Source organism: Oncorhynchus nerka, linkage group LG8 (genome assembly GCF_034236695.1).
Source record: "Oncorhynchus nerka isolate Pitt River linkage group LG8, Oner_Uvic_2.0, whole genome shotgun sequence".
Taxonomy (NCBI): domain Eukaryota; kingdom Metazoa; phylum Chordata; class Actinopteri; order Salmoniformes; family Salmonidae; genus Oncorhynchus; species Oncorhynchus nerka.
This window is the reverse complement of record NC_088403.1, coordinates 62,850,156-62,877,312: the sequence shown is the minus strand read 5'-3', so window position 1 is coordinate 62,877,312 and position 27,157 is coordinate 62,850,156. Positions and strand designations below refer to the sequence as shown.

The 27,157-nt window shown below is 41.6% G+C and overlaps 1 protein-coding gene across 2 annotated transcripts in view; it reads left to right on the top strand.

Annotated features, from left to right (window-relative positions):
- arap2 (ArfGAP with RhoGAP domain, ankyrin repeat and PH domain 2) overlaps nucleotides 1-27,157 on the top strand; it is a 262,145-nt gene that overhangs the window by 8,664 nt on the left and 226,324 nt on the right. For both annotated transcript variants that reach the window (XM_065021967.1, XM_065021968.1), the window contains exons 3-6: nucleotides 16,229-16,314; nucleotides 19,201-19,277; nucleotides 20,170-20,234; nucleotides 25,297-25,698. In XM_065021967.1, the coding sequence (XP_064878039.1) occupies nucleotides 16,229-16,314; nucleotides 19,201-19,277; nucleotides 20,170-20,234; nucleotides 25,297-25,698 (630 nt within the window). The remainder of the gene's footprint in view (nucleotides 1-16,228; nucleotides 16,315-19,200; nucleotides 19,278-20,169; nucleotides 20,235-25,296; nucleotides 25,699-27,157) is intronic.

The window sequence follows — 27,157 nt, the reverse complement described above, 5'->3', positions numbered from 1 at the left end:
CATTGGATAAAAGTACAGACTCAGAGCTTCTAAATTACATATCATACACTGTAGTTGGAGGAAACATGGGGAAGTAATGCTGCTTTAAAAGGTGATACACTTAGAATCACATTTAGGAGAAAAAGGAATTAAAACATTTTGCTGTGATTTTCACACATGCTCCACATTAATCGTTGGGAAACATATTTAGAAAAGGATCATTTTACCAAATTGCCTAAATGGATTCTCTGAACATTGTCCCACCAAGTTACCCATTTAGGCAAACCATTTACAGTATTAAATTGCCTATGGTTGTATAACAAAGATAACCTTTCACATTGACCAGCCGCAGTGCTGTTCTTTGATTGCACTCATTTTAGGGTCGTTCATACCCTCTAAAACCTTTGAGTCACCCATCTCTTAAATCATTTACATTGGACCACATGAATGTGGCCATGTGCTAAAGCAGTGAGGTAGTGCTTGAAAAAAACAAAGAAAAGATTTCAACCATAAAATGCTTTAACTTCAAGTGCTGAAGGTAAAGGGGGGAAAAACAAGTGCTGAAGGTAAGAGGGGGAAAACAAGTGCTGAAGGTAAAGGGGGAAAAACAAATGCTGAAGGTAGGGGGAAACAAGTGCTGAAGGTAAGGGGGAAACAAGTGCTGAAGGTAAGGGGGAAACAAGTGCTGAAGGTAAGGGGGAAACAAGTGCTGAAGGTAAGGGGGGAACAAGTGCTGAAGGTATAGGGGGGGACAAGTGCTGAAGGTAAGGGGGAAAACAAGTGCTGAAGGTATAGGGGGAAACAAGTGCGGAAGGTAAGGGGGGGGAACAAGTGCTGAAGGTATAGGGGGAAACAAGTGCTGAAGGTAAGGGGGGAACAAGTGCTGAAGGTATAGGGGGAAACAAGGCTGAAACAAGTGCTGAAGGTAAGGGGGGAAAACAAGTGCTGAAGGTAAGGGGGAAAACAAGTGCTGAAGGTATAGGGGGAAACAAGTGCTGAAGGTAAGGGGGAACAAGTGCTGAAGGTATAGGGGGAAACAAGTGCTGAAGGTAAGGGGGGAACAAGTGCTGAAGGTATAGGGGAAACAAGTGCTGAAGGTAAGGGGGAAAACAAGTGCTGAAGGTATAGGGGGAAACAAGTGCTGAAGGTATAGGGGGAAACAAGTGCTGAAGGTATAGGGGGGAAACAAGTGCTGAAGGTAAGGGGGGAAAAAACAAGTGCTGAAGGTAAGGGGGAAAAAAGGTAAGGGGGAACAAGTGCTGAAGGTAAGGGGGAAACAAGTGCTGAAGGTAAGGGGGGGAACAAGTGCTGAAGGTAAGGGGGAACAAGTGCTGAAGGTAAGGGGGGAAACAAGTGCTGAAGGTAAGGGGGGAACAAGTGCTGAAGGTAAGGGGGGAACAAGTGCTGAAGGTAAAGGGGGGGGAACAAACAAGTGCTGAAGGTAAGGGTGGGGGCAAGTGAAGGTAAGGGGGAAACTGAAGGTAAGGGGGTGGGACAAGTGCTGAAGGTAAGGGGGGAACAAGTGCTGAAGGTAAGGGGGGAACAAGTGCTGAAGGTAAGGGGGGAACAAGTGCTGAAGGTAAGGGGGGAACAAGTGCTGAAGGTAAGGGGGAACAAGTGCTGAAGGTAAAGGGGGAAACAAGTGCTGAAGGTAAGGGGGGAACAAGTGCAAGTGCTGAAGGTAAGGGGGAAACAAGTGCTGAAGGTAAGGGGGTGCTGAAGGTATAGGGGGAAACAAGTGCTGAAGGTAAGGGGGGGGAAAACAAGTGCTGAAGGTAAGGGGGGGAACAAGTGCTGAAGGTAAGGGGGGAACAAGTGCTGAAGGTAAGGGGGAAACAAGTGCTGAAGGTAAGGGGGGGAACAAGTGCTGAAGGTAAGGGGGAAACAAGTGCTGAAGGTAAGGGGGGGAAACAAGTGCTGAAGGTAAGGGGGGGAACAAGTGCTGAAGGTAAGGGGGGAACAAGTGCTGAAGGTAAAGGGGGGACAAGTGCTGAAGGTAAGGGGGAAAACAAGTGCTGAAGGTAAGGGGGGAACAAGTGCTGAAGGTAAGGGGGGAACAAGTGCTGAAGGTAAGGGGGGAAACAAGTGCTGAAGGTAAGGGGGGAACAAGTGCTGAAGGTAAGGGGGAACAAGTGCTGAAGGTAAGGGGGGAAACAAGTGCTGAAGGTAAAACAAGTGCTGAAGGTAAGGGGGAAACAAGTGCTGAAGGTAAGGGGGAAACAAGTGCTGAAGGTAAGGGGGGAACAAGTGCTGAAGGTAAAACAAGTGCTGAAGGTAAGGGGGGGGGGAACAAGTGCTGAAGGTAAGGGGGAAACAAGTGCTGAAGGTAAGGGGGGAACAAGTGCTGAAGGTAAGGGGGGGGAAACAAGTGCTGAAGGTAAGGGGGGAACAAGTGCTGGTAAGGGGGAACAAGTGCTGAAGGGGGGGAACAAGTGCTGAAGGTAAGGGGGAACAAGTGCTGAAGGTAAGGGGGAACAAGTGCTGAAGGTATGGGGGAAACAAAAGGTAAGGGGGGAACAAGTGCTGAAGGTAAGGGGGGAAACAAGTGCTGAAGGTAAGGGGGGAAACAAGTGCTGAAGGTAAGGGGGGGACAAGTGCTGAAGGTAAGGGGGGACAAGTGGAAGGTAAGGGGGAAACAAGTGCTGAAGGTAAGGGGGGAACAAGTGCTGAAGGTAAGGGGGAACAAGTGCTGAAGGGACAAGTGCTGAAGGTAAGGGGGGAACAAGTGCTGAAGGTAAGGGGGAACAAGTGCTGAAGGTAAGGGGGAAACAAGTGCTGAAGGTAAGGGGGGAAAACAAGTGCTGAAGGTAAGGGGAACAAGTGCTGAAGGTAAGGGGAAACAAGTGCTGAAGGTAAGGGGGGAACAAGTGCTGAAGGTAAGGGGGGGGAACAAGTGCTGAAGGTAAGGGGGAAAACAAGTGCAAGTGCTGAAGGTAAGGGGGAACAAGTGCTGAAGGTAAGGGGGAACAAGTGCTGAAGGTAAGGGGGGAAACAAGTGCTGAAGGTAAGGGGGAAACAAGTGCTGAAGGTAAGGGGGAACAAGTGCTGAAGGTAAGGGGGAAACAAGTGCTGAAGGTAAGGGGGGAACAAGTGCTGAAGGGGGAAGGTGGAAGGTAAGGGGAAAACAAGTGCTGAAGGTAAGGGGGAAACAAGTGCTGAAGGTAAGGGGGAACAAGTGCTGAAGGTAAGGGGGAACAAGTGCTGAAGGTAAGGGGGGAACAAGTGCTGAAGGTAAGGAGGGGGAACAAGTGCTGAAGTTAAGGGGGAAACAAGTGCTGAAGGTAAGGGGGGAACAAGTGCTGAAGGTAAGGGGGGAACAAGTGCTGAAGGTAAGGGGGGAACAAGTGCTGAAGGTAAGGGGGGAAACAAGTGCTGAAGGTAAGGGGGGGAACAAGTGCTGAAGGTAAGGGGGGGACAAGTGCTGAAGGTAAAGGGGGGAACAAGTGCTGAAACAAGTGCTAAAGGGGGAACAAGTGCTGAAACAAGTGCTGAAGGTAAGGGGGGGAAACAAGTGCTGAAGGTAAGGGGGAAAACAAGTGAAGGTAAGGGGGAAAACAAGTGCTGAAGGTAAGGGGGAAAACAAGTGCTGAAGGTAAGGGGGAAACAAGTGCTGAAGGTAAGGGGGAAACAAGTGCTGAAGGTAAGGGGGAAACAAGTGCTGAAGGTAAGGGGGGAAAAACAAGTGCTGAAGGTATAGGGGGGAAAAAACAAAGGCTTAGCCTGAGAGCATATTTCTGTCCTGCCCTTTGGAGAAGAACATGTCATGTCTATGTCCTTTTCATCGCAAAAGTCCTGAGCTTCTACAAAATATATAATGTTTGCCAGGTTGTGTCCAGTCCGAGGGATGCTTTCACATCTCTGTGAGGAAGGACGGCATCAGAAGCCCGGTTCCATATTAGAGAGAGCTCCTTGGCTACAACAACACCAGGCTCCAGACTGTTGAAGCTGTAGAGGAAGAAAGCAGACTAAAAATAGACAGGAAATTGAAAACCTTGCATACTAGAAATAACATGAATTGACCCTCAAGTCAAAGCAATAAGCTCAAAGTACAACATTCCTGAAGTGTTGCTTGTTCACCCTTGAACATCTCGTTGTACAGGAGGCAGAGAGCAGGTTTATGCTGAAAGACAAATTCCAGAAAGAGACGTTAAAACATGAATTAATTAATGTCCTGTAGCTCGTTATTGCCTGTTGACTACAGCTGTACCAAAATGTCCTGTACACACCTAACCTGCTTACAGCCCAACAATGGCAATGCAGACACAAGATAACTAGCTAGATTTAGCCAAAATGTCCTGTACACACCTAACTTGCTTACAGCCCAACAATGGCAATACAGACACAAGATAACTAGCTAGATTTAGCCAAAATGTAATAACATAATTACCAACAATGGCAATACAGACACAAGATAACTAGCTAGATTTAGCCAAAATGTAATAACATAATTACCAACAATGGCAATACAGACACAAGATAACTAGCTAGATTTAGCCAAAATGTAATAACATAATTACCAACTGGCTAGATGTAAATGGTATTAATTTAATTCATTTGAACATGCAAAAAAACGACCTCAATCTATAACCTAATAGCTAGCAAGCTATTTAGCTATGATTTTAGTAAGGCTAGCTAGCGAGCCAACTTGGCATGTGTCCCTATAACATAACATGGGGTTTGATTAACTTACTAATTGATTAGCATTCGCACCACAGTGGCTTCTCCAGGTAGCTAGTTAAACATGAGAAACTGGCTAACATTAAAATTATATAACGGATGCCTTAGCTCATCAACAATGAACATTTAACAGTAGAATGCAATTGGCTAGCTCAGCTAGCTGTCTTAACGTTGCTTCTGATCACAACAAGTCATCTGTAAATGACGAAGCAAGCTATATCGGTAGCTATATAGCTAGAAATGAAAACAACTTTGATACAGTTGAGACAATAACGTAATGTAATGAAACAGCAGGTAGCAGGTCTCGAACCCTCGAACTTCGAGTCCCGACACGCTATCGACTGCCGCAAAAGCATGCTCGTGCGGCAGAGTCGATTTCCGCGCTTATGAACCCAGGGTCGTTACAGTATGTACATGTAGCTATCTTGGCATTTTCTAACTGTAGACTGAAACACTTAATAATCGTTCCCAGTAGGGCTTCAACCAGTCCAGCCTGCTTTACCCACAGAAGACAGAGCTCTTGGTCGACACCTGCAGCTGTGTTGACAACACTGGTATTGAAAGCTGTAGCTACACTTTGCATGTTGTCCATGACGACAATATAAGTTAATACATGTTGATGTTTCAAATATCCGCGGTAGAAGACTTGAGTGATAGAATGTCCCCCTCATTATCTCAACCAATCATGATGGCTAGGCAAGATTTACTATTTTCTCTGTTTTAACACATTTGTGATTTCACAATTTTTATTCATACAAGTTTGTTATTAAGGCACATGAAAGTTCACATGTTCAAGAAGGCATTTGTGCAATACCAAAAGAAGAAAAAAAAAACATCTTGATGAAACAACGCTTAAGTTCAAATGCCTCTCCTGTGAAGTAGTGACATGCATCATACAACCGTCTTTCTGTAACGGTTTAGAAGACAAACAGCGCAACATTATTGGTTAAAACTCAGAGCGCCGGAATTCCATAGTTACTGAAATGGCTACGACAGTCATTCTGGCCATTTGATATTTCAATCTTGTTAATATTTCATTATGTTAAAATAGGTCATATAACCTCAGGACACCAAATATTAAATAAATATATATATATATTAATTGTAATCAGTCAGAACATTTATTGATTGATCCAGAAGTATGTAGACTGTAAATACTAAAATAAGACCTGTATTGAAACTAATTTCATTGATTGATATGTAGACCAAAATAAGAAGTAAACTGATTGAGACTGTAAATACTAAAATAAGACCTGTATTGAAACTAATTTCATTGATTGATCCAGAAGTATGTAGACTGTAAATACTAAAATAAGACCTGTATTGAAACTAATTTCATTGATTGATCCAGAAGTATGTAGACTGTAAATACTAAAATAAGACCTGTATTGAAACTAATTTCATTGATTGATCCAGAAGTATGTAGACTGTAAATACTAAAATAAGACCTGTATTGAAACTAATTTCATTGATTGATCCAGAAGTATGTAGTATGTAGACTGTAAATACTAAAATAAGACCTGTATTGAAACTAATTTCATTGATTGATCCAGAAGTATGTAGACTGTAAATACTAAAATAAGACCTGTATTGAAACTAATTTCATTGATTGATCCAGAAGTATGTAGACTGTAAATACTAAAATAAGACCTGTATTGAAACTAAGCTGTAAATACTAAAATAAGACCTGTATTTCATTGATTGATCCAGAAGTATGTAGACTGTAAATACTAAAATAAGACCTGTATTGAAACTAATTTCATTGATTGATCCAGAAGTATGTAGACTGTAAATACTAAAATAAGACCTGTATTGAAACTAATTTCATTGATTGATCCAGAAGTATGTAGACTGTAAATACTAAAATGTAGACTAAGACCTGTATTGAAACTAATTTCATTGATTGATCCAGAAGTATGTAGACTGTAAATACTAAAATAAGACCTGTATTGAAACTAATTTCATTGATTGAAGAAGTATGTAGACTGTAAATACTAAAATAAGACCTGTATTGAAACTAATTTCATTGATTGATCCAGAAGTATGTAGACTGTAAATACTAAAATAAGACCTGTATTGAAACTAATTTCATTGATTGATCCAGAAGTATGTAGACTGTAAATACTAAAATAAGACCTGTATTGAAACTAATTTCATTGATTGATCCAGAAGTATGTAGACTGTAAATACTAAAATAAGACCTGTATTGAAACTAATTTCATTGATTGATCCAGAAGTATGTAGACTGTAAATACTAAAATAAGACCTGTATTGAAACTAATTTCATTGATTGATCCAGAAGTATGTAGACTGTAAATACTAAAATAAGACCTGTATTGAAACTAATTTCATTGATTGATCCAGAAGTATGTAGACTGTAAATACTAAAATAAGACCTGTATTGAAACTAATTTCATTGATTGATCCAGAAGTATGTAGACTGTAAATACTAAAATAAGACCTGTATTGAAACTAATTTCATTGATTGATCCAGAAGTATGTAGACTGTAAATACTAAAATAAGACCTGTATTGAAACTATTGATTGATCAGAAGTTGATTAAATACTAAAATAAGACCTGTATTGAAACTAATTTCATTGATTGATCCAGAAGTATGTAGACTGTAAATACTAAAATAAGACCTGTATTGAAACTAATTTCATTGATTGAAACTCCATTGAAGAATATGTAGACTGTAAATACTAAAATAAGACCTGTATTGAAACTAATTTCATTGATTGATCCAGAAGTATGTAGACTGTAAATACTAAAATAAGACCTGTATTGAAACTAATTTCATTGATTGATCCAGAAGTATGTAGACTGTAAATACTAAAATAAGACCTGTATTGAAACTAATTTCATTGATTGATCCAGAAGTATGTAGACTGTAAATACTAAAATAAGACCTGTATTGAAACTAATTTCATTGATTGATCCAGAAGTATGTAGACTGTAAATACTAAAATAAGACCTGTATTGAAACTAATTTCATTGATTGATCCAGAAGTATGTAGACTGTAAATACTAAAATAAGACCTGTATTGAAACTAATTTCATTGATTGATCCAGAAGTATGTAGACTGTAAATACTAAAATAAGACCTGTATTGAAACTAATTTCATTGATTGATCCAGAAGTATGTAGACTGTAAATACTAAAATAAGACCTGTATTGAAACTAATTTCATTGATTGATCCAAATACTAAAATAAGACCTGTATGAAACTAATTTCATTGATTGATCTGTAAAAATACTAAAATAAGACCTGTATTGAAACTAATTTCATTGATTGATCCAGAAGTATGTAGACTGTAAATACTAAAATAAGACCTGTATTGAAACTAATTTCATTGATTGATCCAGAAGTATGTAGACTGTAAATACTAAAATAAGACCTGTATTGAAACTAATTTCATTGATTGATCCAGAAGTATGTAGACTGTAAATACTAAAATAAGACCTGTATTGAAACTAATTTCATTGATTGATCCAGAAGTATGTAGACTGTAAATACTAAAATAAGACCTGTATTGAAACTAATTTCATTGATTGATCCAGAAGTATGTAGACTGTAAATACTAAAATAAGACCTGTATTGAAACTAATTTCATTGATTGATCCAGAAGTATGTAGACTGTAAATACTAAAATAAGACCAGAAGTATGTAGACTGTAAATACTAAAATAAGAAAAACTAATTTCATTGATTGATCCAGAAGTATGTAGACTGTAAATACTAAAATAAGACCTGTATTGAAACTAATTTCATTGATTGATCCAGAAGTATGTAGACTGTAAATACTAAAATAAGACCTGTATTGAAACTAATTTCATTGATTGATCCAGAAGTATGTAGACTGTAAATACTAAAATAAGACCTGTATTGAAACTAATTTCATTGATTGATCCAGAAGTATGTAGACTGTAAATACTAAAATAAGACCTGTATTGAAACTAATTTCATTGATTGATCCAGAAGTATGTAGACTGTAAATACTAAAATAAGACCTGTATTGAAACTAATTTCATTGATTGATCCAGAAGTATGTAGACTGTAAATACTAAAATAAGACCTGTATTGAAACTAATTTCATTGATTGATCCAGAAGTATGTAGACTGTAAATACTAAAATAAGACCTGTATTGAAACTAATTTCATTGATTGATCCAGAAGTATGTAGACTGTAAATACTAAAATAAGACCTGTATTGAAACTAATTTCATTGATTGATCCAGAAGTATGTAGACTGTAAATACTAAAATAAGACCTGTATTGAAACTAATTTCATTGATTGATCCAGAAGTATGTAGACTGTAAATACTAAAATAAGACCTGTATTGAAACTAATTTCATTGATTGATCCAGAAGTATGTAGACTGTAAATACTAAAATAAGACCTGTATTGAAACTAATTTCATTGATTGATCCAGAAGTATGTAGACTGTAAATACTAAAATAAGACCTGTATTGAAACTAATTTCATTGATTGATCCAGAAGTATGTAGACTGTAAATACTAAAATAAGACCTGTATTGAAACTAATTTCATTGATTGATCCAGAAGTATGTAGACTGTAAATACTAAAATAAGACCTGTATTGAAACTAATTTCATTGATTGATCCAGAAGTATGTAGACTGTAAATACTAAAATAAGACCTGTATTGAAACTAATTTCATTGATTGATCCAGAAGTATGTAGACTGTAAATACTAAAATAAGACCTGTATTGAAACTAATTTCATTGATTGATCCAGAAGTATGTAAATACTAAAATAAGACTGTAAATACTAAAATAAGACCTGTATTGAAACTAATTTCATTGATTGATCCAGAAGTATGTAGACTGTAAATACTAAAATAAGACCTGTATTGAAACTAATTTCATTGATTGATCCAGAAGTATGTAGACTGTAAATACTAAAATAAGACCTGTATTGAAACTAATTTCATTGATTGATCCAGAAGTATGTAGACTGTAAATACTAAAATAAGACCTGTATTGAAACTAATTTCATTGATTGATCCAGAAGTATGTAGACTGTAAATACTAAAATAAGACCTGTATTGAAACTAATTTCATTGATTGATCCAGAAGTATGTAGACTGTAAATACTAAAATAAGACCTGTATTGAAACTAATTTCATTGATTGATCCAGAAGTATGTAGACTGTAAATACTAAAATAAGACCTGTATTGAAACTAATTTCATTGATTGATCCAGAAGTATGTAGACTGTAAATACTAAAATAAGACCTGTATTGAAACTAATTTCATTGATTGATCCAGAAGTATGTAGACTGTAAATACTAAAATAAGACCTGTATTGAAACTAATTTCATTGATTGATCCAGAAGTATGTAGACTGTAAATACTAAAATAAGACCTGTATTGAAACTAATTTCATTGATTGATCCAGAAGTATGTAGACTGTAAATACTAAAATAAGACCTGTATTGAAACTAATTTCATTGATTGATCCAGAAGTATGTAGACTGTAAATACTAAAACTAAGACCTGTATTGAAACTAATTTCATTGATTGATCCAGAAGTATGTAGACTGTAAATACTAAAATAAGACCTGTATTGAAACTAATTTCATTGATTGATCCAGAAGTATGTAGACTGTAAATACTAAAATAAGACCTGTATTGAAACTAATTTCATTGATTGATCCAGAAGTATGTAGACTGTAAATACTAAAATAAGACCTGTATTGAAACTAATTTCATTGATTGATCCAGAAGTATGTAGACTGTAAATACTAAAATAAGACCTGTATTGAAACTAATTTCATTGATTGATCCAGAAGTATGTAGACTGTAAATACTAAAATAAGACCTGTATTGAAACTAATTTCATTGATTGATCCAGAAGTATGTAGACTGTAAATACTAAAATAAGACCTGTATTGAAACTAATTTCATTGATTGATCCAGAAGTATGTAGACTGTAAATACTAAAATAAGACCTGTATTGAAACTAATTTCATTGATTGAAAATCCAGAAACTATGTAGACTGTAAATACTAAAATAAGACCTGTATTGAAACTAATTTCATTGATTGATCCAGAAGTATGTAGACTGTAAATACTAAAATAAGACCTGTATTGAAACTAATTTCATTGATTGATCCAGAAGTATGTAGACTGTAAATACTAAAATAAGACCTGTATTGAAACTAATTTCATTGATTGATCCAGAAGTATGTAGACTGTAAATACTAAAATAAGACCTGTATTGAAACTAATTTCATTGATTGATCCAGAAGTATGTAGACTGTAAATACTAAAATAAGACCTGTATTGAAACTAATTTCATACATATAATAATCGATGTGGCCTAAAAACAAGAATAAATTGACATTAGTCTGATGGGTGACAATATTATCAATTGTGAAATGGAGAATGAATAGATTGATGAAATGGAGAATGAATAGAAATGGAGAATGAATAGACCAGTGCATTGACAAAGAAGATAACGGAGTGTACCACTTTTTGATTGTGAAATGGAGAATGAATAGATTGATGACCAGTGCATTGACAAAGAAGATAACGGAGTGTACCACTTTTTGATTGTGAAATGGAGAATGAATAGATTGATGACCAGTGCATTGACAAAGAAGATATTGTGAAATGGAGAATGAATAGATTGATGACCAGTGGAGAAGATGTACCACTTTTTGATTGTGAAATGGAGAATGAATAGATTGATGACCAGTGCATTGACAAAGAAGATAACAGAGTGTACCACTTTTTGATTGCTAAGAGAGCAGATTCAGTTATTTTGCCAAACGACTCTCAACATTGTGCGGATGGGTTCTGTTTGAGAATATAAACTGGGTGGTTTGAGCCCTGAATGCTGATTGGCTGACAGAAAAAAATATTTTTACTTCTCTAATTACTTTTGAAACTAGTTTATAATAGCAATAGGCTAAGGGCTGTATCCAGGCACTCCGTGTTGCGTCATTCTTAAGAACATCCCTTAGCCGTGGTATATTGGCCTTATACCACACACCCCCCCCGTGCCTAATTGGTTCAATCTTACTTGACTAGAATAAGGGCAGCTCCACACGTTCCTCATGTGAGTACTGGCGACAATCAGCAATAGCCATTTGTGACTCACAGACTGGATTCGGTCTTATGTAGCAAAATTTAAAATTGTGTTTTTTACATTATATAAAATTAGAGACTCTGAGCTACAAATTGGTGTATCATACACTGCATTTGAGGAACAATGGGAAAGTTATTCTGCTTTGAAAGTTGTGTATCCCACAACTGTTGTGAGGGAGTGAAGGTTGTGTATCCCACAACTGTTGTGAAAGTTGTGTAACCCACAACTGGTGCGAGGGAGTGAAAGTTGTGTAACCCACAACTGTTGCTAGGGAGTGAAAGTTGTGTATCCCACAACTGTTGCTAGGGAGTGAAAGTTGTGTATCCCACAACTGTTGCGAGGGAGTGAAAGTTGTGTATCCCACAACTGTTGCGAGGGAGTGAAAGTTGTGTATCCCACAACTGTTGCTAGGGAGTGAAAGTTGTGTATCCCACAACTGTTGCTAGGGAGTGAAAGTTGTGTAACCCACAACTGTTGCTAGGGAGTGAAAGTTGTGTATCCCACAACTGTTGCGAGGGAGTGAAAGTTGTGTATCCCACAACTGTTGCTAGGGAGTGAAAGTTGTGTATCCCACAACTGTTGCTAGGGAGTGAAAGTTGTGTATCCCACAACTGTTGTGAAGGTTGTGTATCCCACAACTGTTGTGAAAGTTGTGTAACCCACAACTGGTGCGAGGGAGTGAAAGTTGTGTAACCCACAACTGTTGCTAGGGAGTGAAAGTTGTGTATCCCACAACTGTTGCTAGGGAGTGAAAGTTGTGTATCCCACAACTGTTGCTAGGGAGTGAAAGTTGTGTATCCCACAACTGTTGCGAGGGAGTGAAAGTTGTGTATCCCACAACTGTTGCTAGGGAGTGAAAGTTGTGTATCCCACAACTGTTGCTAGGGAGTGAAAGTTGTGTATCCCACAACTGTTGCGAGGGAGTGAAAGTTGTGTATCCCACAACTGTTGCTAGGGAGTGAAAGTTGTGTATCCCACAACTGTTGCTAGGGAGTGAAAGTTGTGTAACCCACAACTGTTGCTAGGGAGTGAAAGTTGTGTATCCCACAACTGTTGCGAGGGAGTGAAAGTTGTGTATCCCACAACTGTTGCTAGGGAGTGAAAGTTGTGTATCCCACAACTGTTGCTAGGGAGTGAAAGTTGTGTATCCCACAACTGTTGCTAGGGAGTGAAAGTTGTGTATCCCACAACTGTTGCGAGGGAGTGAAAGTTGTGTATCCCACAACTGTTGCTAGGGAGTGAAAGTTGTTAGGGACAATCTAGGATGATTCACAATAATTGTTTTCTAATATAATAATTGCTTTCCATAATGTAAATAAAGGTTCAAATGTAATTTTGCTAATGGCGATACTAGTGAGATGTAGAAATCCTTTGCATAAATTGCCTACATTACTACAAATATTAATAGCTAATTATGGAAAATAAGAAACAGTATTTTAATATATATATATATATGTATCTCACCCCATGTTCAAGAATGGACTTTTTCCCTTTATTCAAATTACAACTGCTCACTTTCAGTTGTTTGAAAACTAAATAATCTCCAAAATATCGTTATGTTTTAAACAAGCCTTAGAAAATGTGTTGTAATTTCAGTTTAATCCACCTGAAAAGACAGAACAAGTAATACAACAAATATTGTGGTTAAACTCAAATATACTGATTTAATTGATTTAAAAAATGGTAAATTATATCATAAATAGGATGGGTGGAGTTATGTCACATATGCAGCTAACACAGACATATGGAAATGTCTGCTCTACCCAAAATTACAACCAACTAATTGCAGCATTACCACACAAATGGAAGAGGCAAGTGGAAGAGGGAAAAAAGTAAGGAACTTGTCTATCAGTCCTGCATTCAAGACTATAAATGGTTAAAGAAAAGTGTGATAAATAAAAACATATACCAATTTCATTTAAGGACCAAAAAACTGACCCCTGTGCCATATAAATTGCTAACTAGTTGGGAAGAGATTTTTGATGTACCGATTCCATGGCACATGGTTTATGAATTGACACGCAAAACAACGCCGGATTCATAGGTTCATAGGTTCAGAAATGTTGTGAAATAGCACAGTTACAAATAGAAATCAAACTGGATGGACATCAGAAATAGAGGAAGGAATAAAAACAAACACAATATAACTATTGTGAAATAGATTCTGTTAAATGTGTATAAGATTTATAAACTGAAGGTAGAAGCCTGAGTGTTATTGTTTATGAGTTTACTCCAATTGGGGGAAGGGTGGTAGGGTTTGCAGGGAATAATATAGGTATTTTCTTAAAAAAGGTATGGATATATATATATATATATATATATATATATATATATATATATATAATGAAAATGAATTACTTAAAAATCATACAATGGAGTTTTGTTTTAGATTCCGTCTCTCACAGTTGAAGTGTACCTATGATACAAATGACAGACCTCTACATGCTTTGTATGTAGGAAAACCTGCAAAATCGGCAGTGTATCAAATACTTGTTCTCCCCACTGTAGGTAAACAAAGTGTAAGTACACACACGGTACATAACATTAGCTAACGAGCCAGCCAGCTAACAATAGCTAGTCAAACAACAATGAACAGTGCTGGGAGCTAACCAACCATGTTCAATGTTAGCTAGCTAACATTAGGCTCTAACTAGAACAGCAAACAGCTCTGGGAAACATATAATATCAGCTAGGGAGCCAGCAGGCTAAAGTTAGCTTGAAATGAAACCACTTTCTGTCAAAATTTGAAAATGTGTAATATCTGAAAATGTACGTTAGTCTAGCGTTAGCTAGCTATCTTACCTATATACAGTGAGGGAAAAAAGTATTTGTTCCCCTGCTGGTTTTGTACATTTGCCCACTGACAAAGAAATTATCAGTCTATCATTTTAATGGTTTATTTGAACAGTGAGAGACAGAATAACAACAAACAAATCCAGAAAAACGCATGTCAACAATGTTATAAAATTATTTGCATTTTAATGAGGGAAATAAGTATTTGACCCCTCTGCAATTAAACGACTTAGTACTTGGTGGCAAAACCCTTGTTGGCAATCACAGAGGTCAGACGTTTCTTGTAGTTGGCCACCAGGTTTGCACACATCTCAGCAGGGATTTTGTCCCACTCCTCTTTGCAGATCTTCTCCAAGTCATTAAGGTTTCGAGGCTGACGTTTGGCAACTCGAACCTTCAGCTCCCTCCACAGATTTTCTATGGGATTAAGGTCTGGAGACTGGCTAGGCCACTCCAGGACTTTAATGTGCTTCTTCTTGAGCCACTCCTTTGTTGCCTTGGCCGTGTGTTTTGGGTCATTGTCATGCTGGAATACCCATCCACGACTCATTTTCAATGCCCTGGCTGAGGGAAGGAGGTTCTCACCCAAGATTTGACAGTACATGGCCCCGTCCATCGTCCCTTTGATGCGGTGAAGTTGTCCTGTCTCTTTAGCAGAAAAACACCCCCAAAGCATAATGTTTCCACCTCCATGTTTGACGGTGGGGATGGTGTTCTTGGGGTCATAGGCAGCATTCCTCCTCCTCCAAACATGGCGAGTTGAGTTGATGCCAAAGAGCTCCATTTTGGTCTCATCTGACCACAACACTTTCACCCAGTTGTCCTCTGAATCATTCAGATGCACATTGGCAAACTTCAGATGGGCATGTATATGTGCTTTCTTGAGCAGGGGGACCTTGCGGGCGCTGCAGGATTTCAGTCCTTCACAGCGTAGTGTGTTACCAATTGTTTTCTTGGTGACTATGGTCCCAGCTGATCATTTCTTTGTCAGTGGGCAAACGTACAAAATCAGCAGGGGATGAAATACTTTTTTCTCTCACTGTACATCATCGTGCATGAACGCGTCTCCCTGTCAGGAATGCGATGCCACGTTTGCCCTTAGTTTGAAGGTAAAATCCGGAGACAGGTGTTTCCTCCATCTCTTTTAGCTATCATACTCTAATTCCACTGATTTCAAAACTCGATCCTCTAGAAAGTGGAGAGCCACACTTATGCAGCTCCACCACACAATACATTACAGGCACGTTCGACAGGATTACCAACACAGACTGACCAGCTTCTATGGCAGACCAATCCGAACTCTTCTCTCTGTCCAGCCCACTCATTATCTCAGCCAATCATGGCTAGTGGGACGGTTGCTAGCTTTTTCTGTCACTTAACCAACAAGGCTCGTAATTTTACAATTTAATTCGTATTTACAGATTACTTGTTATTAAGACACATGAAAGTTCACATGTTCAAGAAGGCATTTCTAGCAAAAAAAAACGCATTATGATAAAAAACTCTTTTTTTAAAACTTTCAAATGTTTCCTGAATCTCGGGTCACATTTGGGGAACGTATCCTTTCTAGTGTTAACTCAAAGGCATATATATATATATCCTGATCCCTTGTGTGTCAGACAGTGTTCTAATAAAGTTATTCTCATTCTTTTCCCTCCTCAGGAGCTTGCCCCCGCTAACATCCACAACCGACCTTGAACACCTTCCCTGCGCCCAGGTTCCCGGCGGTGCCAACGGCAACCAGAAAGGTCTCCTAGCAACAAATCCTATTTTATCTCTTCCTTTAATATTTTATATTATCGAGTCAGCAGGCACTACTATTGTTTGCCCTGATGAAAAAAAGGGGGAGGGGGGAGAGAGAGAGAGGGGAGGGGAGAGAGAGAGGGGAAATGGGAGAGAGAGAGGGGAGGGGGAGAGAGAGAGGGGAGGGGGAGAGAGAGGGAAAAGGGAGAGAGAAAGAGGGAGAGTGTTTTAGATTCATCACGGGGGGAACCAACGTCACGTTTTGAGGGTGCTTTTGTCTTGCTGTGTATATCCCGCTTCACTCTCCTAACTCCAGAAGTTTTTTTTTTTACTTTGTTGGCAAATTGACCTTTAATGATACAGGCAAGGTGTTGTGAGGTCTGTGTTGATGCCTCCCTCTGTCTACGGTGGCTCCCATATCTGTTGAATGTGGATCTGACTCTTTCCTTCCAAAAGTATATACAGTACATACAACCCCCCCCTCTTTCTTCCTAGTTCCTAGTTTCCTACCTCTACTTTTCCTCCTCTATTCAATTTACTTGGTCTCTCTCTCCCTCTCTCGCTCTCTTTCTCTCTCTCTCCTCTCTCTCTCTCTCTCTCGCCTCCCCCCTCCAATAGATAGTGATAAACGACCCTACTGTCTCTCAGACACCAGACCTGTCCATAGAGATAAGGGTGTGATAGTGTGTTCCTCTTCAACATAGAAAGTGGATCTGTCTCTTTCCTTCCAACAGTAAATACAACTTCCCCCCATCTTTCTTCCTAGTTCCTACCTCTACTTTTCCTCCTTTATTCGATTTACTTGGTTGCTCCCTGTCTCTCTCTCTCTCCCCCCTTTCTTTCTCCCCATTTTCTCTCTCTCTCTCCCCCCTTTTTTTTCTCTCGCTCCCCTTTCTCTCCCTTTCTGACTCTCTCTATCTCTCTCACTCCTCTTTCTCTCTCCCCTTTCTCTCCCATTCTCTCTCTCCCATTTCTCTCTCTCTATCCCCCTTTCTCTCCGTTTCTCTCTCTCTCCCCTTTCTCTCCCTTTCTCTCTCCCCCTATCTCTCCCTTTCTCTCTCTCTCTCTCTCTCTCCCATTTCTCTCTCTCCCCCTTCTCTCCCTTTCTCTCTCTCCCCCCCCTTTCTCTTTCTCTCTCAGCCCAATAGATCGTGATAAAGGACCCTACTGTCTCTCAGACACCAGACCTGTCCATAGAGATATGGGTGTGATTGTGTGTTCCTCTTCAACTTAGAAACACAGCCACCAGGTCCTACTATCTCCCAGTGCCTTGTCTCGATGGCCTATCTAGTAGCTCGTATCTATGTATGTGTCTGGCTGTTTGTGTAGGTATGTGTGTGTCCGTCCGCCGGGGAATGTCTGCCGGTCCTTGCTGTCCCCAGGAGATGGGCAATGTTATTTGTCACTGTGACAGGCGGTGGCCCACACTGGGTCGCCCCAGGTCTTTAGACTGATGGTGTCTGGGTGGTCTCATACTTCCTCCCCCTCTCCTCCCTCCTCGGCTGAGGTCCCCATTGGGCCTCACACAGGGCCAATGAACGTCCTTGGTTTGGCTAGTGTCTGTCTGAGAAAGGAAGAACAAGTTTTTTGCACTTTTGTAGAAGAGAGAGAGAGGAGGAGGGGAGACGACAGGGGGGAGGAGGAGGGGAGACGACAGGGAGGGAGAAGGAGGGGAGACGACAGGGAGGGAGAAGAGAGGGAGGAGGAGGGGAGACGACAGGGAGGGAGAAGAGAGGGAGGAGGAGGGGAGACGACGGGGAGGGAGAAGAGAGGGAGGAGGAGGGGAGACGACAGGGAGGGAGAAGGAGGGGAGACGACGGGGAGGGAGAAGAGAGGGAGGAGGAGGGGAGACGACAGGGAGGGAGAAGAGAGGGAGGAGGAGGGGAGACGACGGGGAGGGAGAAGAGAGGGAGGAGGAGGGGAGACGACAGGGAGGGAGAAGGAGGGGAGACGACAGGGATGGAGAAGAGAGGGAGGAGGAGGGGAGGCGACGGGGGAGGGAGAAGAGAGGGAGGAGGAGGGGAGACGACAGGGAGGGAGAAGAGAGGGAGGAGGAGGGGAGACGACAGGGAGGGAGAAGAGAGGGAGGAGGAGGGGAGACGACAGGGAGGGAGAAGAGAGGGAGGAGGAGGGGAGACGACGGGGAGGGAGAAGGGAGGGAGAAGGAGGGGAGATGACGGGGAGGGAGAAGAGGGGGAGGAGGAGGGGAGACGACAGGGAGGGAGAAGGAGGGGAGACGACAGGGATGGAGAAGAGAGGGAGGAGTAGGGGAGACGACAGGGAGGGAGAAGGAGGGGAGACGACAGGGAGGGAGAAGGGAGGGAGAAGGAGGGGAGACGACAGGGATGGAGAAGAGAGGGAGGAGTAGGGGAGACGACAGGGAGGGAGAAGGAGGGGAGACGACAGGGAGGGAGAAGGGAGGGAGAAGGAGGGGAGACGACAGGGATGGAGAAGAGAGGGAGAAGGAGGGGAGACGACAGGGAGGGAGAAGGAGGGGAGACGACAGGGATGGAGAAGAGAGGGAGGAGTAGGGGAGACGACAGGGATGGAGAAGAGAGGGAGGAGTAGGGGAGACGACAGGGAAGGAGAAGGAGGGGAGACGACAGGGAGGGAGAAGGAGGGGAGACGACAGGGAGGGAGGAGTAGGGGAGACGACAGGGAGGGAGAAGGAGGGGAGACGACAGGGAGGGAGAAGGAGGGGAGACGACAGGGATGGAGAAGAGAGAGGGAGAAGGTAGGAATATGCTTCAACATGTTACACAGAACTCTGAGGGGAGGATGCATTCAAGTGTTATGGTTATGTGGTGCAACAACAGTATGTAGACCTATACCATGAGCATTTGTCTGTGAGAACTAATGATGTTTTATGTGTGTCCTTCTCTCTACTCTAGCCCCACTGCAAAGAACGTTGTCTCCCATTGTTCCTTATGGAGAAACATTCCTATACAACAACCCAGAGAACATACTGGTAAGGTGAAATACTGAAGTTGTATATGAAACCAAATAGGTGCACTACTATTAAGCACTTAGACCTACAGTTGTATAGATTACATTCAATATAAGAACATTATTTACAGCCAGGCAATGATAACAAGATCTCCAGAGAGATTTGGTCACGGGGAGGCTGATCAGAGCCTGGTAGGCCCCACCTGCGGCCCCACCCCACCTGCGGCTCCACCCCACCTGCGACCCCACCCCACCTGCGACCCCACCCCACCTGCGGCCCCACCCCACCTGCGACCCCACCCCACCTGCGGCCCCACCCCACCTGCGGCCCCACCCCACCTGCGACCCCACCCCACCTGCGACCCCACCCCACCTGCGGCCCCACCCCACCTAAGCGACCCCACCCCACCTGCGGCCCCACCCCACCTGCGACCCCACCCCACCTGCGACCCCACCCCACCTGCGACCCCACCCCACCTGCGACCCCACCCCACCTGTCATATCCTTCCTTCCTTTGATATGTGTTTATTGTTACCCCTTTCACAGAGTACATATTCTCAGACTCTTGACATGTTCACTGTTTTGAGATTATGTGGAAGTAGCTAAGAAGCTAAGAGAGAAACTCACTATCCAGTTCTATTTTCTATATGTCTGCCCACACACATCTACTTCCCCCTGTCTCTTCTTTCACTGCAAATTGAGAGTAAACTTGAGCAAATTGAGATTAAACTTGAGCAAATTGAGAGTAAACTTGAGGCTCAATCAGTTTCACTTTGGCCTCTGAGGTTAATAGAAATGTCACCTGCTAGCCTAGCCGCTAAGCTAACCTAGTCACTATGCTATCAGTCTAACAATGCCTGTTTTGAAAGTGCCCTTGTGTGACTTTATGACTAATCTGTGTTATTCTGTCTCAGGACCAGGGTACTAAAGAACTGTTCAAGAAAGAAATCAAAGAGAATGTCAAGCAGAAGAAGCCGAGGTGAGATGAGTGCCACTCCGATACACAATAGTTGCCCCAATAACAGTAAAGACTACCTTTGCTTATGCCACAAATAATCAAACAGTATTTCAAAAGAGGAAGGCGTTTAACTCCTGAAATTGGTATGGTTGCTAAACCCTGCTTCAGTTGTCTCTACAGTATTACAAAAAACAAAATTGTAATTACATTTTTACAAATGCGAAAGTATTACACAAATGTAACACAAGTAGTATTTGTAAAAAGGTTTACACAAATTGATTGTTGATTGATAAATATTGATTGATTTGATATATATATATACATATATATACACTGCTCAAAAAAATAAAGGGAACACTTAAACAACACAATGTAACTCCAAGTCAATCACACTTCTGTGAAATCAAACTGTCCACTTAGGAAGCAACACTGATTGACAATACATTTCACATGCTGTTGTGCAAATGGAATAGACAACAGGTGGAAATTATAGGCAATTAGCAAGACACCCCCAATAAAGGAGTGGTTCTGCAGGTGGCAACCACAGACCACTTCTCAGTTCCTATGCTTCCTGGCTGATGTTTTGGTCACTTTTGAATGCTGGCGGTGCTTTCACTCTAGTGGTAGCATGAGACGGAATCTACAACCCACACAAGTGGCTCAGGTAGTGCAGCTCATCCAGGATGGCACATCAATGCTAGCTGTGGCAAGAAGGTTTGCTGTGTCTGTCAGCGTAGTGTCCAGAGCATGGAGGCGCTACCAGGAGACAGGCCAGTACATCAGGAGACGTGGAGGAGGCCGTAGGAGGGCAACAACCCAGCAGCAGGACCGCTACCTCCGCCTTTGTGCAAGGAGGAGCAGGAGGAGCACTGCCAGAGCCCTGCAAAATGACCTCCAGCAGGCCACAAATGTGCATGTGTCTGCTCAAACGGTCAGAAACAGACTCCATGAGGGTGGTATGAGGGCCCGACGTCCACAGGTGGGGGTTGTGCTTACAGCCCAACACCGTGCAGGACATTTGGCATTTGCCAGAGAACACCAAGATTGGCAAATTCACCACTGGCGCCCTGTGCTCTTCACAGATGAAAGCAGGTTCACACTGAGCACATGTGACAGACGTGACAAATTCTGGAGACGCCGTGGAGAACGTTCTGCTGCCTGCAACATCCTCCAGCATGACCGGTTTGGCGGTGGGTCAGTCATGGTGTGGGGTGGCATTTATTTTGGGGGCCGCACAGCCCTCCATGTGCTCGCCAGAGGTAGCCTGACTGCCATTAGGTACCGAGATGAGATCCTCAGACCCCTTGTGAGACCATATGCTGGTGTGGTTGGCCTTGGGTCCCTCCTAATGCAAGACAATGCTAGACCTCATGTGGCTGGAGTATGTCAGCAGTTCCTGCAAGAGGAAGGCATTGATGCTATGGACTGGCCCGCCCGTTCCCCCGACCTGAATCCAATTGAGCACATCTGGGACATCATGTCTCGCTCCATCCACCAACGCCACGTTGCACCACAGACTGTCCAGGAGTTGGCGGATGCCAACCTCATCAGGAGCATGCCCAGGCGTTGTAGGGAGACCATACAGGCACGTGGAGGCCACACACACTACTGAGCCTCATTTTGACTTGTTTTAAGGACATTACATCAAAGTTGGATCAGCCTGTAGTGTTGTTTTCCACTTTAATATTGAGTGTGACTCCAAATCCAGACCTCCATGGGTTGATAAATTTGATTTCCATTCATAATTTTTGTATGATTTTGTTGTCAGCACATTCAACTATGTGAAGAAAAAAGTATTTAATAAGAATATTTCATTCATTCAGATCTAGGATGTGTTATTTTAGTGTTCCCTTAATTTTTTTGAGCAGTGTATATACATATATATATATATATATATATATATAAACTCAGCCAAAAAATAAACGTCCTCTCACTGTCAACTCTGTTTATTTTCTGCGAACTTAATATGTGTAAATATTTGTATGAACATAAGATTCAACAACTGAGACATACACTGAACAAGTTCCACAGACATGTGACTAACAGATATGGAATAATGTGTCCCTGAACAAAGTGGGGGTCCAAATCAAAAGTAACAGTCAGTATCTGGTGTGGCCACCAGCTGCATTAAGTACTGCAGTGCATCTCCTCCTCATGGACTGCACCAGATTTGCATCAGTTCTTGCTGTGAGATGTTACCCCACTCTTCCACCAAGGTACCTGCAAGTTCTCTGACATTTCTGGGGGGAATGGCCCTCACCCTCCGATCCAACAGGTCCCAGACGTGCTCAATGGGACTGAGATCCGGGCTCTTCGCTGGCCATGGCAGAACACTGACATTCCTGTCATGCAGGAAATCACGCACAGAATGAGCAGTATGGCTGATGGCATTGTCATGCTGGAGAGTCATGTCAGGATGAGCCTGCAGGAAGGGTACCACATGGGGGAGGAGGATGTCTTCCCTGTAACGCACAGCATTGAGATTGCCTGCAATGACAACAAGCTCAGTCCGATGATGCTGTGACACACCGCCCCAGACCATGACGGACCCTCCACCTCCAAATCGATCCCACTCCAGAGGAAAGACCTCGGCGCAAAGCTCATTCCTTTGACGACAAACGCGAATCCGACCATCACCCCTGGTGTACAAAACGGTGACTCATCAGTGAAAAGCACTTTTTGCCAGTCCTGTCTGGTCCAGCGATGGTGGGTTTGTGCCCATAGGCGGTGTTGTTGCCAGTGATTTCTGGCGAGGACCTGCCTTACAACAGGCCTACAAGCCCTCAGTCCAGCCTCTCTCAGCCTATTGGGGACAGTCAGCACTGATGGAGGGATTGTGCATTCCTGGTGTAACTCGGGCAGTTGTTGTTGCCATCCTGTACCTGTCCCACAGGTGTGATGTTCGGATGTACCGATCCTGTACAGGTGTTGTTACACGTGGTCTGAAAATGCGAGGATGATCAGCTGTCCATCCTGTCTCCCTGTAACACTGTCTTAGACGTCTCACAGCAATTTATTGCCCTTGCCATATCTGCAGTCCTCATGTCTCCTTGCAGCATGCCTATGGCACGTTTATGAGCAGGGACCTTGGGCATCTTTCTTTTGGTGTTATTCAGAGTCAATAGAAAGGCCTCTTTAGTGTCCTAAGTTTTCATAACTCTGACCTTAATTGCCTACCGTCTGGAAGCTGTTAGTGTCTTAAGGATCGTTCCACATTTTCATTCATTGTTTATGGTCATTGAACAAGCTTGGGAAACAGTGTTTAAACCCTTTACAATGAATATCTGTGAAGTTATTTGGATTTTTTACGAGTTATCTTCGAAAGACAAGGTCCTGAAAATGGGACGTTTCTTTTTTTGCTGAGTTTAAAACTTCTTATGGCTGCAGGGGCAGTATTGAGTAGCTTGGATGTAAGGTGCCCAGAGGTGCCCAGAGTAAAGGGCCTTCTCCTCAGTCCCAGTTCCTAATATATGCATATTATTATTAGTATTGCATATAAAACACTCTGAAGTTTCTAAAACTGTTTGAATGATGTCTGTGAGTATAACATAACTCATATGGCAGGAAAAAACCTGAGAAGAGATCCAAACAGGAAGTGGGAAATCTGAGGTTGGTCGATTTTCAACCCAGCCCCTATTGAATATACAGTGGGTTATTGGTTATGTTGCACTTCCTAAGGCTTCCACTAGATGTCAACCGTCTTTAGAAACTTGAATGAGGCTTCTACTGTGATGTGGGGACGAAAGCTCTTTGGGTCAGTGGTCTGGCAGAGAGACAGGTCCTGGTCAGGAGCATTTCACATGATAGCGACCTGCGTTCCATGGCTTTTCTACAGACAATGGAATTCTCCGGTTGGAACGTTATTGAAGATTTATGATAAAAACATCCTAAAGATTGATTCTATACTTAATGTTTCTACAACCTGTAATATAACTTTTTGAAGTTTTCGTCCGACGTTCGGCTGGACCTGCACGAGCTTTTGGATTTGTGTAATAAACGCCCTAACAAAACTATCTACTTGGGCATAAATAATGGACATTATCGAAACAAATCAAACATTTATTGTGGAACTAGGATTCCTGGGAGTGCATTCTGATGAAGATCATCAAAGGTAAGGGAATATTTCTAATGTTATTTCTGATTTCTGTGGACTCCAACGTGGCGGATAAAAAAAAATTGGTTTACTTTTTCCGTAAAGTTTATTGCATGGTTTACTTTTTCCGTAAAGTTTTTTTTAAATCTGACACAGTGGTTGCATTAAGGAGAGGTATATCTATATTTCCATGTCTAACAATTGTATTTTCATCGACATTTATAATGAGTATTTCTGTAAAATGATGTGGCTCTCTGCAATATCACCGGATGTTTTAGGAACTAGTGAACGCAACGCGCCAATGTATACTGAGATTTTTTAAATATAAATATGAACTTTATCAAACAAAACATACATGTATTGTGTAACATGAAGTCCTATGAGTGTCATCTGATGAAGATCATCAAAGTTTAGTGATACATTTTATCTCTATTTGTGCTTTGGCTGGAAAAATGACTGTGTTTTTCTGTGAGTTGGTGGTGATAATCGTTAATCGTTTGTGGTGCTTTCGCTGTAAAGCCTATTTGAAATCGGACACAGTGGTGGGATTAACAACAAGATTTCCTTTAAAATGGTATAAAATACATGTATGTTTGAGAAATTTTAATTATGAGATTTCTGTTGTTTTGAATTTGGCGCCCTGCACTTTCACTGGCTGTTGTCATATCAATCCCGCTGATTTTTTTAATGGAAAATCTACATAAGCGTACAGAGGCCCATTATCAGCAACCATCACTCCTATGTTCCAATGGCACGTTGTGTTAGCTAATCCAAGTTTATCATTTTAAAATGATGTTAGTGCAGCTGAAAACTGTTTTTTGATTAAAGAAGCAATACATCTGGCCTTCTTTAGACTAGACGAGTTGAGTATCTGGAGCATCAGCATTTGTGGGTTCAATTACAGGCTCAAAATGTCCAGACTGATGACTGATATATATGTATTGTTTGATTGATGTATTAAATTCAACTCAACATCACCCTATCCCACAGAAAGAAGCATGGTAAGATCAAGGAGTCCAGGAACAAGACACAGGTCCCTCCACCTACTTCAATGGTCCACAACCTCTATGAAGATGACTACTCTATAGTGGAAGAGTGCACCACCAGTTGGGAACTATCCAATCATGCTTGGCCTAACGCTGCTACAGCGACCCCGGAGCCCCTCCTCTCCGGCTCCCTGCCCGGCCCCGCCCTCTCCCAGGTCGTTCCCATGACAATGGTGGTGTGTGACCTCTACTCGGAGCCCTTTGACACGCTGGGTGGTCTAGTGAAGAATACGTTACCTGTATTACCCACAGACCACGACGATAATATCTCCCCTTACGCCTGCTTCTACGGGGCCCCTAAGACCAAACTCAAGATGGGGTGGCTGGACAAGCTCTCACCGCAAGGGTAAGACCACAGGATGAAATAGAACATCACATAGTAGTATTCTATTATACTATTCTATTATGGTATGCATTAGTTGAAGCTCAATGTTACATTGAAATCTACCTACCATCATATATGAGCCAATATAACACTCTAATGTCGATGAAAATTCACAAATCAACTTGATTGGAGGTACACAACACACTCCTTGCCTATCGTCATGTGCCGTCCGGCTGTTACAGAGAACGACATACCCGATTTTTAACAGGGTTGTTAGCAATTGAGTTTTCTGCGTTTACCTAGCTCAAATTCTACATGTCGGATTAAAACTAAACTATAGCGTCCATTTCAGTGACCTTTTGGATTTAAAACATTTTGGATTCATATCGAATCAAATTGTATTTGTCACATGCGCAGAATATGTGTAGACCTTACCGTGAAATGTTTACTTACAAGCCCTTAACCAGCAATGCAGTTCAAGAAATTGAGTTTAGAAAATATTTACGAAATGAACTAAAGTGAAAACAAATAAGAAAATAAAAAGTGACTAAGTTTGTAGGTGCAACCGTTTTTAGAATTTTATCGCTCTCACATGCACATTTCCGTTTCAACAATGTGCTACCTTTTTGTAGCATTTCTGACATCTTTTCAGCTGAATCTCAGAGCTCTAGCTGGGTCAACTCAGTTGTTCGGCAACAACACAGCTGCCACATCCTGCCAGTTGTAAGAAGTGGCTGAGAACAAATCTAGGCTACTGTAGCTAGCTAGCTGTATAGCGGTATTCAAGCTGAGGATAATAAATACAAAAATATTTTTTGATTAGCTAGCTAATGTTATCTAGCTAACGTTTCTTGTCCAAAGTCCAGCAGCCAGCCTCTGTAGCTAGCTAGCACCAGTCAGCTGAAAGCTATATAATTAAAGGAAGAGAGCAAGCTATATATATTTTTTATGGAAGGTTTGTTAGAGCCACTAGCTAGTTAGAGCCAGATGAAAACAGCTGACAACAACAGCTCGACACAGAAGCTAGATAACGATAGCTAGCTCACGTCCTAATGCCAGTCCTACATTTTCCCACATAACATACCCAGCTAGCTACATCAGTTCAAAACCAACACCAGTGGTACAACACTAGGGGTGGGGGGAGGGGCTAATGCCCTAATGGGGCTAATGCTCCTAATGGGGCTAATGCTCCTAATGGGGCTAATGCCCCTAATGGGGCTAATGCTCCTAATGGGGCTAATGCCCCTAATGGGGCTAATGCCCCTAATGGGGCTAATGCTCCTAATGGGGCTAATGCCCCTAATGGGGCTAATGCTCCTAATGGGGCTAATGCCCCTAATGGGGCTAATGCTCCTAATGGGGCTAATTCCCCTAATGGGGCTAATGCTCCTAATGGGGCTAATGCCCCTAATGGGGGTATATAAACGTGTAGGATTTACAAGCTGTATAAGGAACATGTAAGATGTGGCACTAGTGTACG